This window comes from Rosa chinensis, chromosome 4 (genome assembly GCF_002994745.2).
Source record: "Rosa chinensis cultivar Old Blush chromosome 4, RchiOBHm-V2, whole genome shotgun sequence".
NCBI lineage: Eukaryota > Viridiplantae > Streptophyta > Magnoliopsida > Rosales > Rosaceae > Rosa > Rosa chinensis.
The window spans coordinates 11,740,462-11,752,910 of record NC_037091.1 but is presented as its reverse complement, the minus strand read 5'-3'; the positions used below and the strand labels follow the sequence as shown (position 1 = coordinate 11,752,910).

General features: G+C 37.0%; 2 protein-coding genes across 2 annotated transcripts; both read right to left on the bottom strand.

Moving 5' to 3' along the window:
• Positions 1-2,812: 2,812 nt before the first annotated feature.
• LOC121052929 lies at positions 2,813-11,340 on the bottom strand. Its single transcript, XM_040519043.1, has 7 exons — positions 11,106-11,340; positions 10,941-10,980; positions 9,548-9,723; positions 4,280-5,070; positions 4,110-4,202; positions 3,911-4,024; positions 2,813-3,821 (listed from the first exon to the last, which is right to left on the bottom strand). The coding sequence occupies exons 4-7, from the start codon at positions 4,562-4,564 to the stop codon at positions 3,615-3,617; spliced, it is 699 nt and encodes a 232-aa protein (XP_040374977.1). The 5' UTR covers positions 4,565-5,070; positions 9,548-9,723; positions 10,941-10,980; positions 11,106-11,340; the 3' UTR covers positions 2,813-3,614.
• LOC112198807 lies at positions 5,407-8,843 on the bottom strand. Its single transcript, XM_024339912.1, has 2 exons — positions 6,432-8,843; positions 5,407-6,057 (listed from the first exon to the last, which is right to left on the bottom strand). Exons 1-2 carry the CDS (start codon positions 8,841-8,843, stop codon positions 5,407-5,409), a joined length of 3,063 nt encoding a protein of 1,020 aa, XP_024195680.1.
• Positions 11,341-12,449: the final 1,109 nt, after the last annotated feature.

Sequence of the window (12,449 nt, the reverse complement as noted above, 5' to 3'; positions counted from 1 at the left end):
CAATACAATATGATTTTAATTATCAGTCCACATGTATCACTACAAGCAAGTTATTACATATATAACAGTTGCTAGCATTCAGTTATCAAATTACTTACTCTGAGTTATACGGCAGCATGAAAATCTGTCCAGGTTTTGCAGATACCAGCCTCTCCTTTATATGTTGGGACCTTTCTTGACCTTTCCCACACCCAATTGCACCAATCATCGCAGGGTCAACAAAAGCAACCATATCCAACATTTTATATTGACTCAGGACATCATAGAGGTACCTAATTACAAGCATATACACCAATTTGAATTTAGCAACAGATTATTCACATTGATACACCAATGAGATAACACGTGGTACTTGCAAGAAATAAATCAAAAAATATTTTTTTTTTACCTCTGGTATATCACTATGCAGTTCCCAGTTAATTCGTTCATGGTTGCAATTCTGTGCACATCTTGCCGTAGTATAAATGTTTTCCGTGCACGGCCAAACACTTCAGCCTCAATTTGAATGGTGATAGCCTTCCTATCTTTGAATCCGACCTCACCCCACATGCACAACATGCTCAATGAATTTGGTAAGGAAGCTGCCAATGATTGTAGGCTAAACTCATCCTCAGAGAGTTCGTCTTCCTGTACCACTTTCTTTTTCTCTTCCTCTCAGGTTTCTACACATACAAGATTGATGATTTTATTTTCTAATCTTATAGGCTGCAATCTTAAGCAAATAGGAATATGGACAAATCAAGATCTGGATATATTACAATTATTATGAGAACTTACCTTCACAGGTGACATTATGACAAGCTCTTTCGGCCATGGTACCCAACTCCCCATGGCCTGCCTAACAGTTCGTATTTCATCACCCACAGGAAACGGAACTAAGGCGTTCTCCTCAATTGCAACAGAGACTGAAACACGCAAATTATTATCCCCTAGTGGATAACCATGACAAAGTTGGGAGGGGTCATTGTGTTCCATCACAGTGCCAAGAGCTACAATATGATCAACTGAACCTAATGCGAACTTGGCACTAGTCTCAACTCCTTGTACCTGAAACACTGATAGGAGCATTTTAATGTGGTATTTTAATAGTTAATTCCTCTCATTTTACTTAGTTAATTCCTTAACGAATCGATTTTTAACTCAATTTCTATTTTTTTAGGTACATTGGAGTAGATGATGATGAAATGAGCTGTTTGGCCCCAAAATGAGCATTTTGGCCTGACAAAGCATGTCTTGGAGAAATTGAGCCAATGAGAAAGCGAGCTAGACAAGAAATGAGGAGTGGCAGACTAACCATCCGAACTCCAAATGAGTTGAAACTTTCCAGATTCATTCTAGAAAGCCCAAGGATCATTTCTTATGAAGAGTGCCAGAGAAAACTATGAGTGGAAGGCCTTCAAACAATCAGTCCAATTTTCTACAGAAGCAAAACTGGAAAACTGGACCTGTAAGAGGTCCAGCAGCATTTTCGGCCCAGCCGCATGGAATAAAAATCTGAAAATTTGTCAGGATGATCTACACTCATAGTGGAACATTTCATATGAAGAAGTCGAAGGCATATAATGAAGTCTTGTTGGAGAAATAATTGAAGGAATAAAGGGGCAGAAACTGACCTAAAAACAGCTCAATATTCACATGTTCATGTTTCCTACCCACATGAAGAAAGCTAGATGCTTTTCTCTTTTTCCTTGGATATATTTTTCTTCTACAATCTCTTTAATAGATCATCATCACTTCCATGTTGCTGCACCTTCATGCTTTGCTTTCATTTCATCATTTCTCTATCTTTTCCATATTTTACAAGTGAACTTAGATCCACTTTCATTATTTTTCTTCCACTCATCATTTCACTCCTTTTTCTTCCCTATATAAACACCTTCTCCTCTCATTCTAAAACACACATTCCTTCACCCATTTCATCTCCTTGTCTCACCATTTCCTCTCCTCTCATTCTCTCACACATCTCTTCCATCAAATCATCTTCCATCATCCTGTTGTACTCCTGCTTTGAAGACTCCTCAAGCTTTCTTGAAGAATAATCAAAGTGAGATCGTCCCTCTACGGTTTATTCCTTTTGTACTTTTCAATTTCAATATGTATATGTTTTTGGATTTCCAAACTATAAGTGAGTAATTTTCTTGTTGAGAACTAGTATGAAACCCTAGTTATGTGATGGATATTTAGCTTTTGAATCTCTTTTTCGATTACAAGGTTTTGTGAATGCTTTGTTTGGTTTTGTTTTATAAATTCTTTTATATGTTTATGTCTTAGATTGATCATCTAAAATATGAGCATGTAAATGGAGCTAGTTTTAAGGTGCAGTGCGTTCACGATCTTAAAACACTAAAGTAGTAAAGCCTACATGTTAGGTGAAATCAAACAAATAGAATGCATGCTAGGATGGCGTTCCTCACTAGTTTTGTACTCTAAAATCAATCTTTCCAAAGAGCTTAATGTGTTTATGTGTGCTTAATGAGTTAATTTGATAGGGTAGCGTTCTACACCTTGATTGCATATAAGCAAGCTTAGGATGCAGTGCGTTCACGGTTCTAAGTAATTTTGGGAAAAATAAGGCTTTAGTGGCGATCCTAAAGTTCTTGATTGGTTTCATTCACATGCCTTTGTAATTGAAGATTAGGTTAAATTGTCTTTCTCTGATCATAACTAGTGGTGGATTACGAAGTTCTCAACATCCATACATCTGATTTAGAATCCCTAAAAATTGCAATATTTTCTTTCCTTTATTATTGCTTGCATTTTCAAAACCTAAACCCCCCTTTCATTTAGTTTTTGTGTCAACTTTATTTTCCTTTTCTTTCTTTAGTTTTTGATAGTTTTGTTCAATTAGTGCAATTTGTGAAAGTACCCTCAATCCCCGGACTGAACGATCCCTGCTTATCCTATACTAACAATTGTCTTTTGCAGGGTAATTTTGTGCGCTTAATTCAGGCGTACCAAACACACAAAAAAGCTGGAATTTTATCTTCAAATACAGATTTCTATATACTGTGTGTGTGTGTGTGAAACACACAAAAAAGCTGGAATTTTATCTTCAAATACAGATTTCTATATACTGTGTGTGTGTGTGTAGTCCACAATCAATAAAAACTATACTACATTGCAATAATATAGATATCTGTTTTAAGTAACTACCACTTTCTGTCCAGCTAATTGTCCCTCAACTCCATGGTCAGCCACTTGTTTCTTTTCATGCTCACTCAACTTGCTTAGCTCATCCTTTTTATTGGAGTTGAAAACAAATTTTCCATCACACTCCTTCCTCTTTGAAACTTTGTTTTTACATTCCATTGCTTTCTCCTCAATTACAACCAAAGCTTTCTGAATTGCTTTCCCATCCACAACATTCACTACCTCGTCTTGCACTTGAGCATATCGATCTTCATCACATGTTGGACCTGCAGTTTGTGAACAACTGCCTTGCCCAGATCCATGCAGAATGTATTTCTCTAGCACTGCTGGAGAACTAGCTACTTTCCCAACCTCCCTTGCGTCTACCTTTGCTTCCAGCTGTGCAAGCTTATGAACCCAAAATGCCCTCTCTTCTTTAATTGCTTGTTGCTTGGCCTCTTCAATGATCTTATCTTTTTGTTCTTCTAGTATTTTTGCACACTGATTCGAATAGTCTCTTGGATGCTCTCCCTTCTACGTTTAGGGTTGTGAAAATAAGATGAGGGATTCACATAAGCTCCCACCCCTCGCACTCTACCACCATGCTCAGGAGTGCCCAAAGCCAAGGTTAACACATCATTACTTCCACTAGTGCTTAATTCTCCACTAGCAACCTTCTCCTTCAAGTCCCTCTGGTCACATTTACAAAAATAGTAAATAAGCATAGACAGAATTTTAAAAGGTCAGCTGTAGACATTGAACTTCACAAAATTATACTCACAATTTTTTCAGCGCACTGCTTCGTCCCTTCATCCTTGAAGGTTCCCTGCTTGGTCTGTCGTCCAGCGATCCATAGTGTCGCTCTATCAATTTCATCCTCCTCCATTGTTGTAGACTACCAAAAATAGATGGTTACTAAATTTGTGGTGATAAATTAATAGCCACGTTAACAAATTACCTAACAATTACCCATAACTTACCAGCTCTTCCTCCAACCCAGCATATCCCTTACGGGACATTCGGTGGGGATACTTATTCTTCGCACGCCTAGCTTGTGCCAACCTACGCACTTCCTGAAAAACATATGCACTCAATTGATATACCTCTTTAATATAACAACTTAACACAACAACCTTAATGTAAAACTTACAATAAATTGTGGGTTTGTCCGTTCAGCCACAAATTGGGTCCAATGATCTTTATTGATGAATCTATAATCATCCGGAGGAAACTTTAAGGATTCAGGGTCATCCAAGTAAGGCATAATGTAATGCCTTGTGAGCCGGGACTTGAATTCCCTCCATTTTGATGCAGCTGATTCCAATACGATTTTCCTTTTTTCAGGACCAATCTCAAATGCTCCCTGTGTATAGAAACACAGTTCTTGTAAGTGATAGGAAAACAAACAAAAGGGCCAAATTGTATTATCATTCATAATATACGGCAGAAACTTTGATGTCAGAAGGTAAAAGTTACAGGAATATGATCTGCTACTAATAACTTCATGAATAGACAAATGTATACCTACACACGTAACCAGATTTTCTCTTTCTCCTCAGCTGTGACACATCCAATATGGTTCTTGATAGTTCTCCAAGTAGTCCTTATGATTGGTATCTTTCTACGAGCTAAGACACCAATATATGATTGCATTTCCTTTGCTACCTTCCCGCATGGAGTCCCTTTTACGTTGAAGAGAACCACTTTCTTCTGCCTCAAGCTCTTGCGCCTTGAAATACGTGACATTGTCACACAATGCCGCTTAAGTAGCTTCAGACCTCCGGTCTCTTCATCCTTCCTATTAGATTTCCCATTTTTATCAGAAATGGATGCATCAGTTGATGTCGAATGTGACTTTTTTGATGACTTAGTTTTCTTCCGCTTCACTCCCTTATCCTTTGACTTCTTCGGTATTGAGGCAGATTTTGTTGGGCCCATTATCTACAAAAAAGACTTGATAGACATTAATTAGCCACTTGTACTAAAGAATAAGCACATCTGTTTCAGTAATCATGTAAAGAACAATACAATGAGCCCACACAATAAAGACCAGACTAAATACATAAAGAAACCAAAAACCATGCTATTTTAGTAATCACATGACATGTAGAAAGCTTCAATCAGTTTCATTCAACAAGTTGACAACAACATATCTGGTTTGTACCAAATTACATGGCTAAAGCAAAAATGAAAGGTGCTGATCAACCAATACATAACAAACCACAAGGAATTGAAGTGGGATAACAAATTATCATAATAGAAATTAAACTGCTTATATTATCCATCAACAACTATATCCTCCTCCCCTTCCTGCATGTAACCCACTTCTTCCTCATTTGCTAAGTTACCAGGTAATTCAATAGATGGCATCATGGTGGTGATAGGATGGTGAGCAACAATAGTGTCCCCAAGCTCATCTTCAACCTCAAAATCACTGTAATCCCTACTAGAAATTCTTAGCACTACTGACCACATTGGATCTACAGGGTCTTGAACATAAAAGATTGGCTGAACACAGTTTCCCAACACAAAAGTATCATTTAAATGACCTTTCTTATTCAAATTCATCAATGTGAACCCCAGCTCATCTACCTTCACACCCCTTTTATTCTCTACCCAATCACACTTAAAGATAGGGATCCTAAACTTTTCATAATCAAGCTCCCATATTTCAGTAATCACCCCATAGAAGCTCATGTCATCAATAATTAGCATTTTATCCCTAGCAGTAGCTACTTGCGGTGTCTTAGCAAGTAAGTAGACACCACTGTTTTGCGTTGATCTAAGATCATCACGCTTCTTTGTGTTATACTGAACTCCTGCAATTCTATACCCACTGAATGTTGGTACTTCATTGCTTGGTTTATCTGAAAGCCATCTGACAATCTCGGGAACGTGAGAATCTGGTTCACTTAGGTGAACAGCAACCTGCGATTGAACAAAGAAAATAAGTATCTGGAATATCAACCAAAAATATTCCCATAAATGTCGTTACTGTTTAGACTTACCCTCTCCTTCAACCAATCTGGAAATGTCTTGTTTTGCTTGTCTGTAAGCCACTTTTTATTCTTTTTGAATCATGGAAACTCCCTCTTCAAGTATTGTAGGTGTTCACTACAATTACCAAAAAAGCAGTGATACATTGAGTGAAGATTAGTGTACAAAATTACATGAAATATTAACAGAAATCACAATCTTAGATAAAGGGATGGCACTTACACAAAATAGCTTCTGAATTCATCCGTGTTTTGAAGCGCGCAAAGATGAGCTTGGTCAAATAACTTGCCGTAAACACTAATTACTGTAGCACCTGAGGTAGGCTTGTCCTCTATGTGAGGGTCAGATGGAATCCCAACAGTCTTGTCATCAATGAAAAGCTCTGCTAAAAACTCAACCGCCGCTTCAGCAATATAACACTCCGCAATGCAACCTTCTGGCCGATTTCTATTTCGAACATATCCTTTGCAAATCTTCATGTACCTCTCAAATGGATACATCCATCGAAAGCAAACTGGTCCACATAACTCCACCTTTCTAACTAGGTGAACTGTTAGATGAACCATTATGTCAAAAAATGATGGGGGAAAGTACTTTTCTAGCTCACACAATGTTTCAACAAGTTCACTTTGGATATTCGGCAGCCTTGACACATCAATAGTCTTGCTGCAGATTTCATTAAAAAACAGGCACAACCTGATCACGGCAATTCTGACCGGCTTTTCAAGCACACCTCGTATGGCAACAAGGAGGAGTTGTTGCATTAAGGCATGACAATCATGGGATTTAAGTCCACTAAGCCTTAAATCATCCATGGAAACCAGGTTTGATATGTTAGAAGAATAGTCTTCATGAACCTTCATGCCAAAAAAAGACCCACACATGCATCTTTTTTCATTTGTCTTTAGGTTCCAGCTTGCCAATGGCAAGTGCTCCTTTTTCGGACCTTCAAGATCAGGCCTTAATACTAATCTAATACCCATCTCCACTAGATCCAACCGAGTTTTCACTCCATCCTTTGTTTTTCCAGGAATATTGAGCAAGGTACCTATGAGACTATCACATACATTTTTCTCTATATGCATCACATCAAGGCAATGCCGAACAGGGAGAAACTTCCAGTATTCAAGTTCAAAAAAAATAGACTTTTTTTTCCAGCAAGGCCTGGTTTCATCGTCCCCACCCTTGTAAGGAGGGGGCTGATTTTTTTTCCCAAAACGGTACTTTGGAACTTCCTGGTCCACCCTGTGCAGTACTTCTTCCCCACTCAAAGGAACAGGAGGGGGAGAATGTTCTGGAAGGTTGTTGAAAGCAGCCTTTTGCCTTCTATAAGGATGGTTTCTTCCTAAAAACCTTCGATGCCCGATGTAAGCCATTTTCCCTCCATTAACTAGTCTTGTTGGTTTTGTATTTTCAAGGCAAATAGGGCATGCATTATACCCTTTAACTATACTCCCAGATAGGTTACCATAAGCTGGAAAATCGTTGATTGTCCAGAATAGTAAACCTCTAAGAGTAAAGTATTCACTTTGTCTTGCATCATAGACACCACTAACTCCTTCCCACAGCAGTTTCAAGTCGTCTATCAAAGGTTCCAAGTAGACATCAATGTCATTTCCTAGTTGTTTAGGCCCAGAAATCAATAGAGTTAACAACATGTGTTTTCTCTTCATTATGAGCCATGGAGGCAGATTATATGCGACCAGAATAACAGGCCAACAGCTATACTTGCTGCTTAATGAACTATGGGGATTGAACCCGTCTGATGATAATGCAAGTCTTAGGTTTCTAGGGTCAGAACCAAAATCTGGCCATTTTTCATCTACTAACTTCCATGAAGTTGCATCAGCTGGATGACGCATCAAGCCATCGCGTTTTCTGTCAGTAGCATGCCAAGTCAGACTCTTACATGTACCCTCTGACTGAAACATTTTTTTGAATCTAGGAATAGGAGGAAAGTACCATAGTACCTTTGCAGGTACGCCTTCCCTCTCTTTCAAGTTTTTACCTACTTTCCACCTTGAAATACCACATGTATGGCACTTAATTGCATCAATATACTCTTTTCTATACAAAACACAATCATTTGGGCAGGCATGAATTTTAGTGTAATCCATTCCTAGAGAACTCAATGTCTTCTTTGCCTCATAGACAGAGGCAGGTATCTCATTGCTTACTGGAAGAAACTCCGCAAACGCAATCAACCACTCAGAGAAAGCAACATCACTCATACCGTGCTTTGCTTTCAAGTTGTAAAGCCTTACCAGAACATTCAACCTTGTGTGCCTATCACAACCAGGGTATAACGGTTTATTAGCGTCATCTACAAACTGTCTAAACTCGTTACACTCATCACTTTCCATGTCTGCATCACTACCTAATCCTAATTCATATTCAGGTATCTCATTGCCGTTCACAGAGTAAGAACTATGTGAATCTGAATCTACTGCTGCATCATCAGTAGATTCATCAGCTGCTGAATCCAATATGGCCTCCCCATGCTCATTCCATTTATCATAACTCGCATCAATACCATTTACAAATAGATGGTCCCTTATTACAGAAGCGGAAAAGTAGTCAACATTTCCACATTTTGTACAAGGACAACAAATATGGTTAGGGTCTTTAGCATTATCCAAGGCAAATTTACAGAACTGTGTCACCCCTAATTTATATTGCCGAGATCTCCTATCCGCAACCATCCATGTTCTATCCATTTATACTACGCACAAACAGAAAAACCAAACAGGAAGACAAACTTAATTGCAGATATATCAACACGAACTCATATATATTTGTTGGTTTCTTTTAAACTGATAGGTACTGGAACAGGGAATCTCGGTGTGCAATGGACTGAAACAGCTACCAATCCAAGATTATGTTTTACCCTATATACCTTCAGCATACAGTAATATGCAATAGCACCCAAATAGGAAGACAAATTTTAATTCAGTTTTTCTCATTACAAATTGGAAAATGTTTGAAATATGTCTACTGAAAAAGCAATAATGGCTGGTTGTTTTTCATGCTTTACAATGACCAAACGCAAATAGAGAATATATTAGAAGCAACATGTTGTTAGAAGCAAGCAAGAAAAATATCATTATCTGCAAGTAACATAAATAATCAAAAGCAAGCAACCAATCCGCAACCATCCATGTTCTATCCATTTATACTACGCACAAACAGAAAAACCAAACAGGAAGACAAACTTAATTGCAGATATATCAACACGAACTCATATATATTTGTTGGTTTCTTTTAAACTGATAGGTACTGGAACAGGGAATCTCGGTGTGCAATGGACTGAAACAGCTACCAATCCAAGATTATGTTTTACCCTATATACCTTCAGCATACAGTAATATGCAATAGCACCCAAATAGGAAGACAAATTTAAAAAAATAACAGAAAGAAATACCCAGATGAGACTTGATGGTGTTGTTGACGCTGCAAACAGGACAGTGTTCTGTTGTTCTCAAAGTAGCAGGCACCTAGCTAGCTCCCAATATACAACCAACAGCCATTTCAGAGATGGATTGAAAGTTCAATTACCTAGTACTCCCACCACCAAAGCTACACACCCATTATCATCATCTGCACCAAAAAAAAATGAATCATTCGTCAACTATGTGTAATTTGAGCAGGAATGACATAAATTTGTGTCACGAAAAACCAAATTTGAATAAATGAAACAGTACTGCTGCATCGTTCTTGTATATGAATATTTAGGTATTATAAACCAAAAAAAGAAAGAAACAAAAAAACCTGAAAATTGAGTAGTGCTGATGTTTATGATGAGTTGCCATCTATATGCAGCAAATATATGAGTTGTTGACCATAAAATCTACTATTAGAGGTTAATTAATGCTATACAATGCAATATATAAAAGAGATATATTGTTGAGGCTCAGGGACTATGAACAAAATTTTCAGGTTAAAAGGTGAGCAAGGCTATTGCCTTAGGCCTCACATGTTAAAAGGCCTCGGTTTGAAAGTTAACTCTGTTATATATACAAGTAGTCCTAGATACAGGAAAAAAACGGCTACCATAATAAAGCATTACAGAAGCAAACATATTTAGTTAAAAATACATTTCTGTTTATACTTTCTTCTATTTTTTATTTGCTTTACATTTGAAGTCTCAATATCATTACTATGTTTAATTGTTCTCTCCATACTGTAAGATAACTAACTGACATTGTAAACACTACCCTAATAGATTATATATGTTGACTTTCAGACCAATATGGAAGCAATGTAAGCCATGTTCTTCATGTAAAGCTGCATTTACTTTCATGGAATGATCCCAAATGCCTAAGTTTGACTACAGTGTAAGCTCATCTTCCATAAAACCTGAAAAGTCCTAACTATTAGAGTTAAGCAAGATTCTGTTCATCAAAATTCAAACTTGGTGGGACGTAACTCAAAGTTTTGCTCATTGTCTCAATAGTACTCAGCGATCAACAAATGATTAGACCAAATACCAAAAAGAACTCTATCTATTGACAAACAAACATTAAACTCCACCACTTACTGACAATCTCTTTTGTTCATTGAATATATATATATATATATATATATTACAGAAATTAATCTAAAACTTAAAAGTGTGAGAGAAAAAAAAGCATAGTTCGAATTGATTATTTAGATGTCAACCTAAAGAACAAATAGAATAAGCAAAACACAAAAACTGACATCAGTCGTAAATGAAGAACAGCAAATCATATAATAGAAGTTATGGTATATAAAAATAGAGTGAACAGCAGGAGAAGCAAACTTTCATTAGAAATAAAATTTGTTTTCAGTCTAACCTTGTTTTACCAGATTAGTAACAGAGCCTGAACTTCGGAACTGTTGAAAAACAAAAACATGTATTATGATTGAGAACATAATTACAGATATGGATTATACAAATCGAAAAATTGAGTAATTAAAGTACAAAGATAAAACTGAAGAATATGAAAGTGAAATTTTACCAAGCTTTTGCTGAGATTGATTGTGATGAATAAGGTTGAAATTGTCTTTTGCACACAACCTAAAGAATAAAAACAAAACAACCATCACTATTCCAGCACAAAGAAAACACCCAAAAATTCGAAACCCATATCAATTGAAAGCCAAAGTTTTGAAATTCAGATAAAATAAGACCACAATAAAAGAAAAGAAACCCAACTTCTCTTGCTTTCGCGGAAAATAAGACCACAATCACTCAAAACCCCAAACTGCAGCAGGAACAATAACCCTACAAAATCCAAACCCAGGTCAATTGAAAACTACTTAGATTGGTTGTTGAACAGGAAAAACCAAAATGCTGATGTATGATGATGGAAAAGCTGAGAGACTGACAAAAAAAAAAAATCAAACAAATTCGAACCCATCGCAGAGTACCTGGGATCGTTTCTGTTCGAATCGAGCATCAAGTTGTTCCCGTCTAACTCTTCTTCTTCTTCTCCCTCCTCCTCTTCCTCTTTTTCTTTTTGTCTGTTCCAACAAAATCCCAAAGCAAAAACAGATTTTATTACACGTAATCAAACAGACACCCACCACCATAGACTGAAAATTGAACCGAAAACCACCTTGATGTCAGTGTAAATCAGATACTTCCAAAAAGAAGTAGAACCGAGAATTATGAATTATAGCCATACTTCACAGGCAAAACTGTCATTCATCAAAATACCAAGGGCAAAACTATCACTCCACCACTTTATAGCCAAATACCAAAAAGAACTCTATCTATTGACAAACAAACCTTTTGCTTTTCTATTGGCTATAGCCTAGTACAGATTAGAGTTCATTTTTGTTTTTTCTTTTATCAACTACCTAGTTCTCAAAAACAAAGAACTACATAGACTTTCCTCATTTCACTTCTGAAAGTCTAATTTCTTTTTCTTATCAATTTTCAACCGTGAGCTTTGAAGACTAATAGCCACTGAGGTAAGTAGTTCAACAAGATCATAAAATTCAAGAAAATGTTCTAAGACCCACAGCAAAAATCAGTGTCCTATCAAATTAATAAAATACGATGGAAGCCAACAAAAGGAGAAGCAAGTCAACAAAGTGCAGTTCACTTCAATCATTTCTTTCATCCTCATTCCTAGAGAATCCATAATCAGAAATTGAAAACTTTCCTCCTTTTTCCATTATTCCCACATCTTCTGAGCAAACCTAAAGCAAAGCATTCAACTTTTGCTCAAAATTTCTTTGCCCCAAGTTGTAAAACACAACAAAAGAGCTTGACACGGATCCAGCATTCACAACCAATTTCTGAGTCAATCATTCTCAAGTCATAAAGCTCCCACACATTGACTTCCTAAAGAACA

Excerpts from the sequence above, each read along its gene's own strand:
- LOC121052929 (XM_040519043.1), bottom strand. The coding sequence starts at position 4,564 with ATGAATGATAATACAATTTGGCCCTTTTGTTTGTTTTCCTATCACTTA. Across the intron at positions 4,203-4,279 it reads GGACAAACCCACAATTTATT|GAAGTGCGTAGGTTGGCACA; the intron begins GTAAGTTTTACA and ends TATGTTTTTCAG. Across the intron at positions 4,025-4,109 it reads CTGGGTTGGAGGAAGAGCTG|TCTACAACAATGGAGGAGGA; the intron begins GTAAGTTATGGG and ends TATTTTTGGTAG.
- LOC112198807 (XM_024339912.1), bottom strand. The coding sequence starts at position 8,843 with ATGGATAGAACATGGATGGTTGCGGATAGGAGATCTCGGCAATATAAA. Across the intron at positions 6,058-6,431 it reads AGCCTACCTCAGGTGCTACA|GTTGCTGTTCACCTAAGTGA; the intron begins GTAATTAGTGTT and ends GTTCAATCGCAG.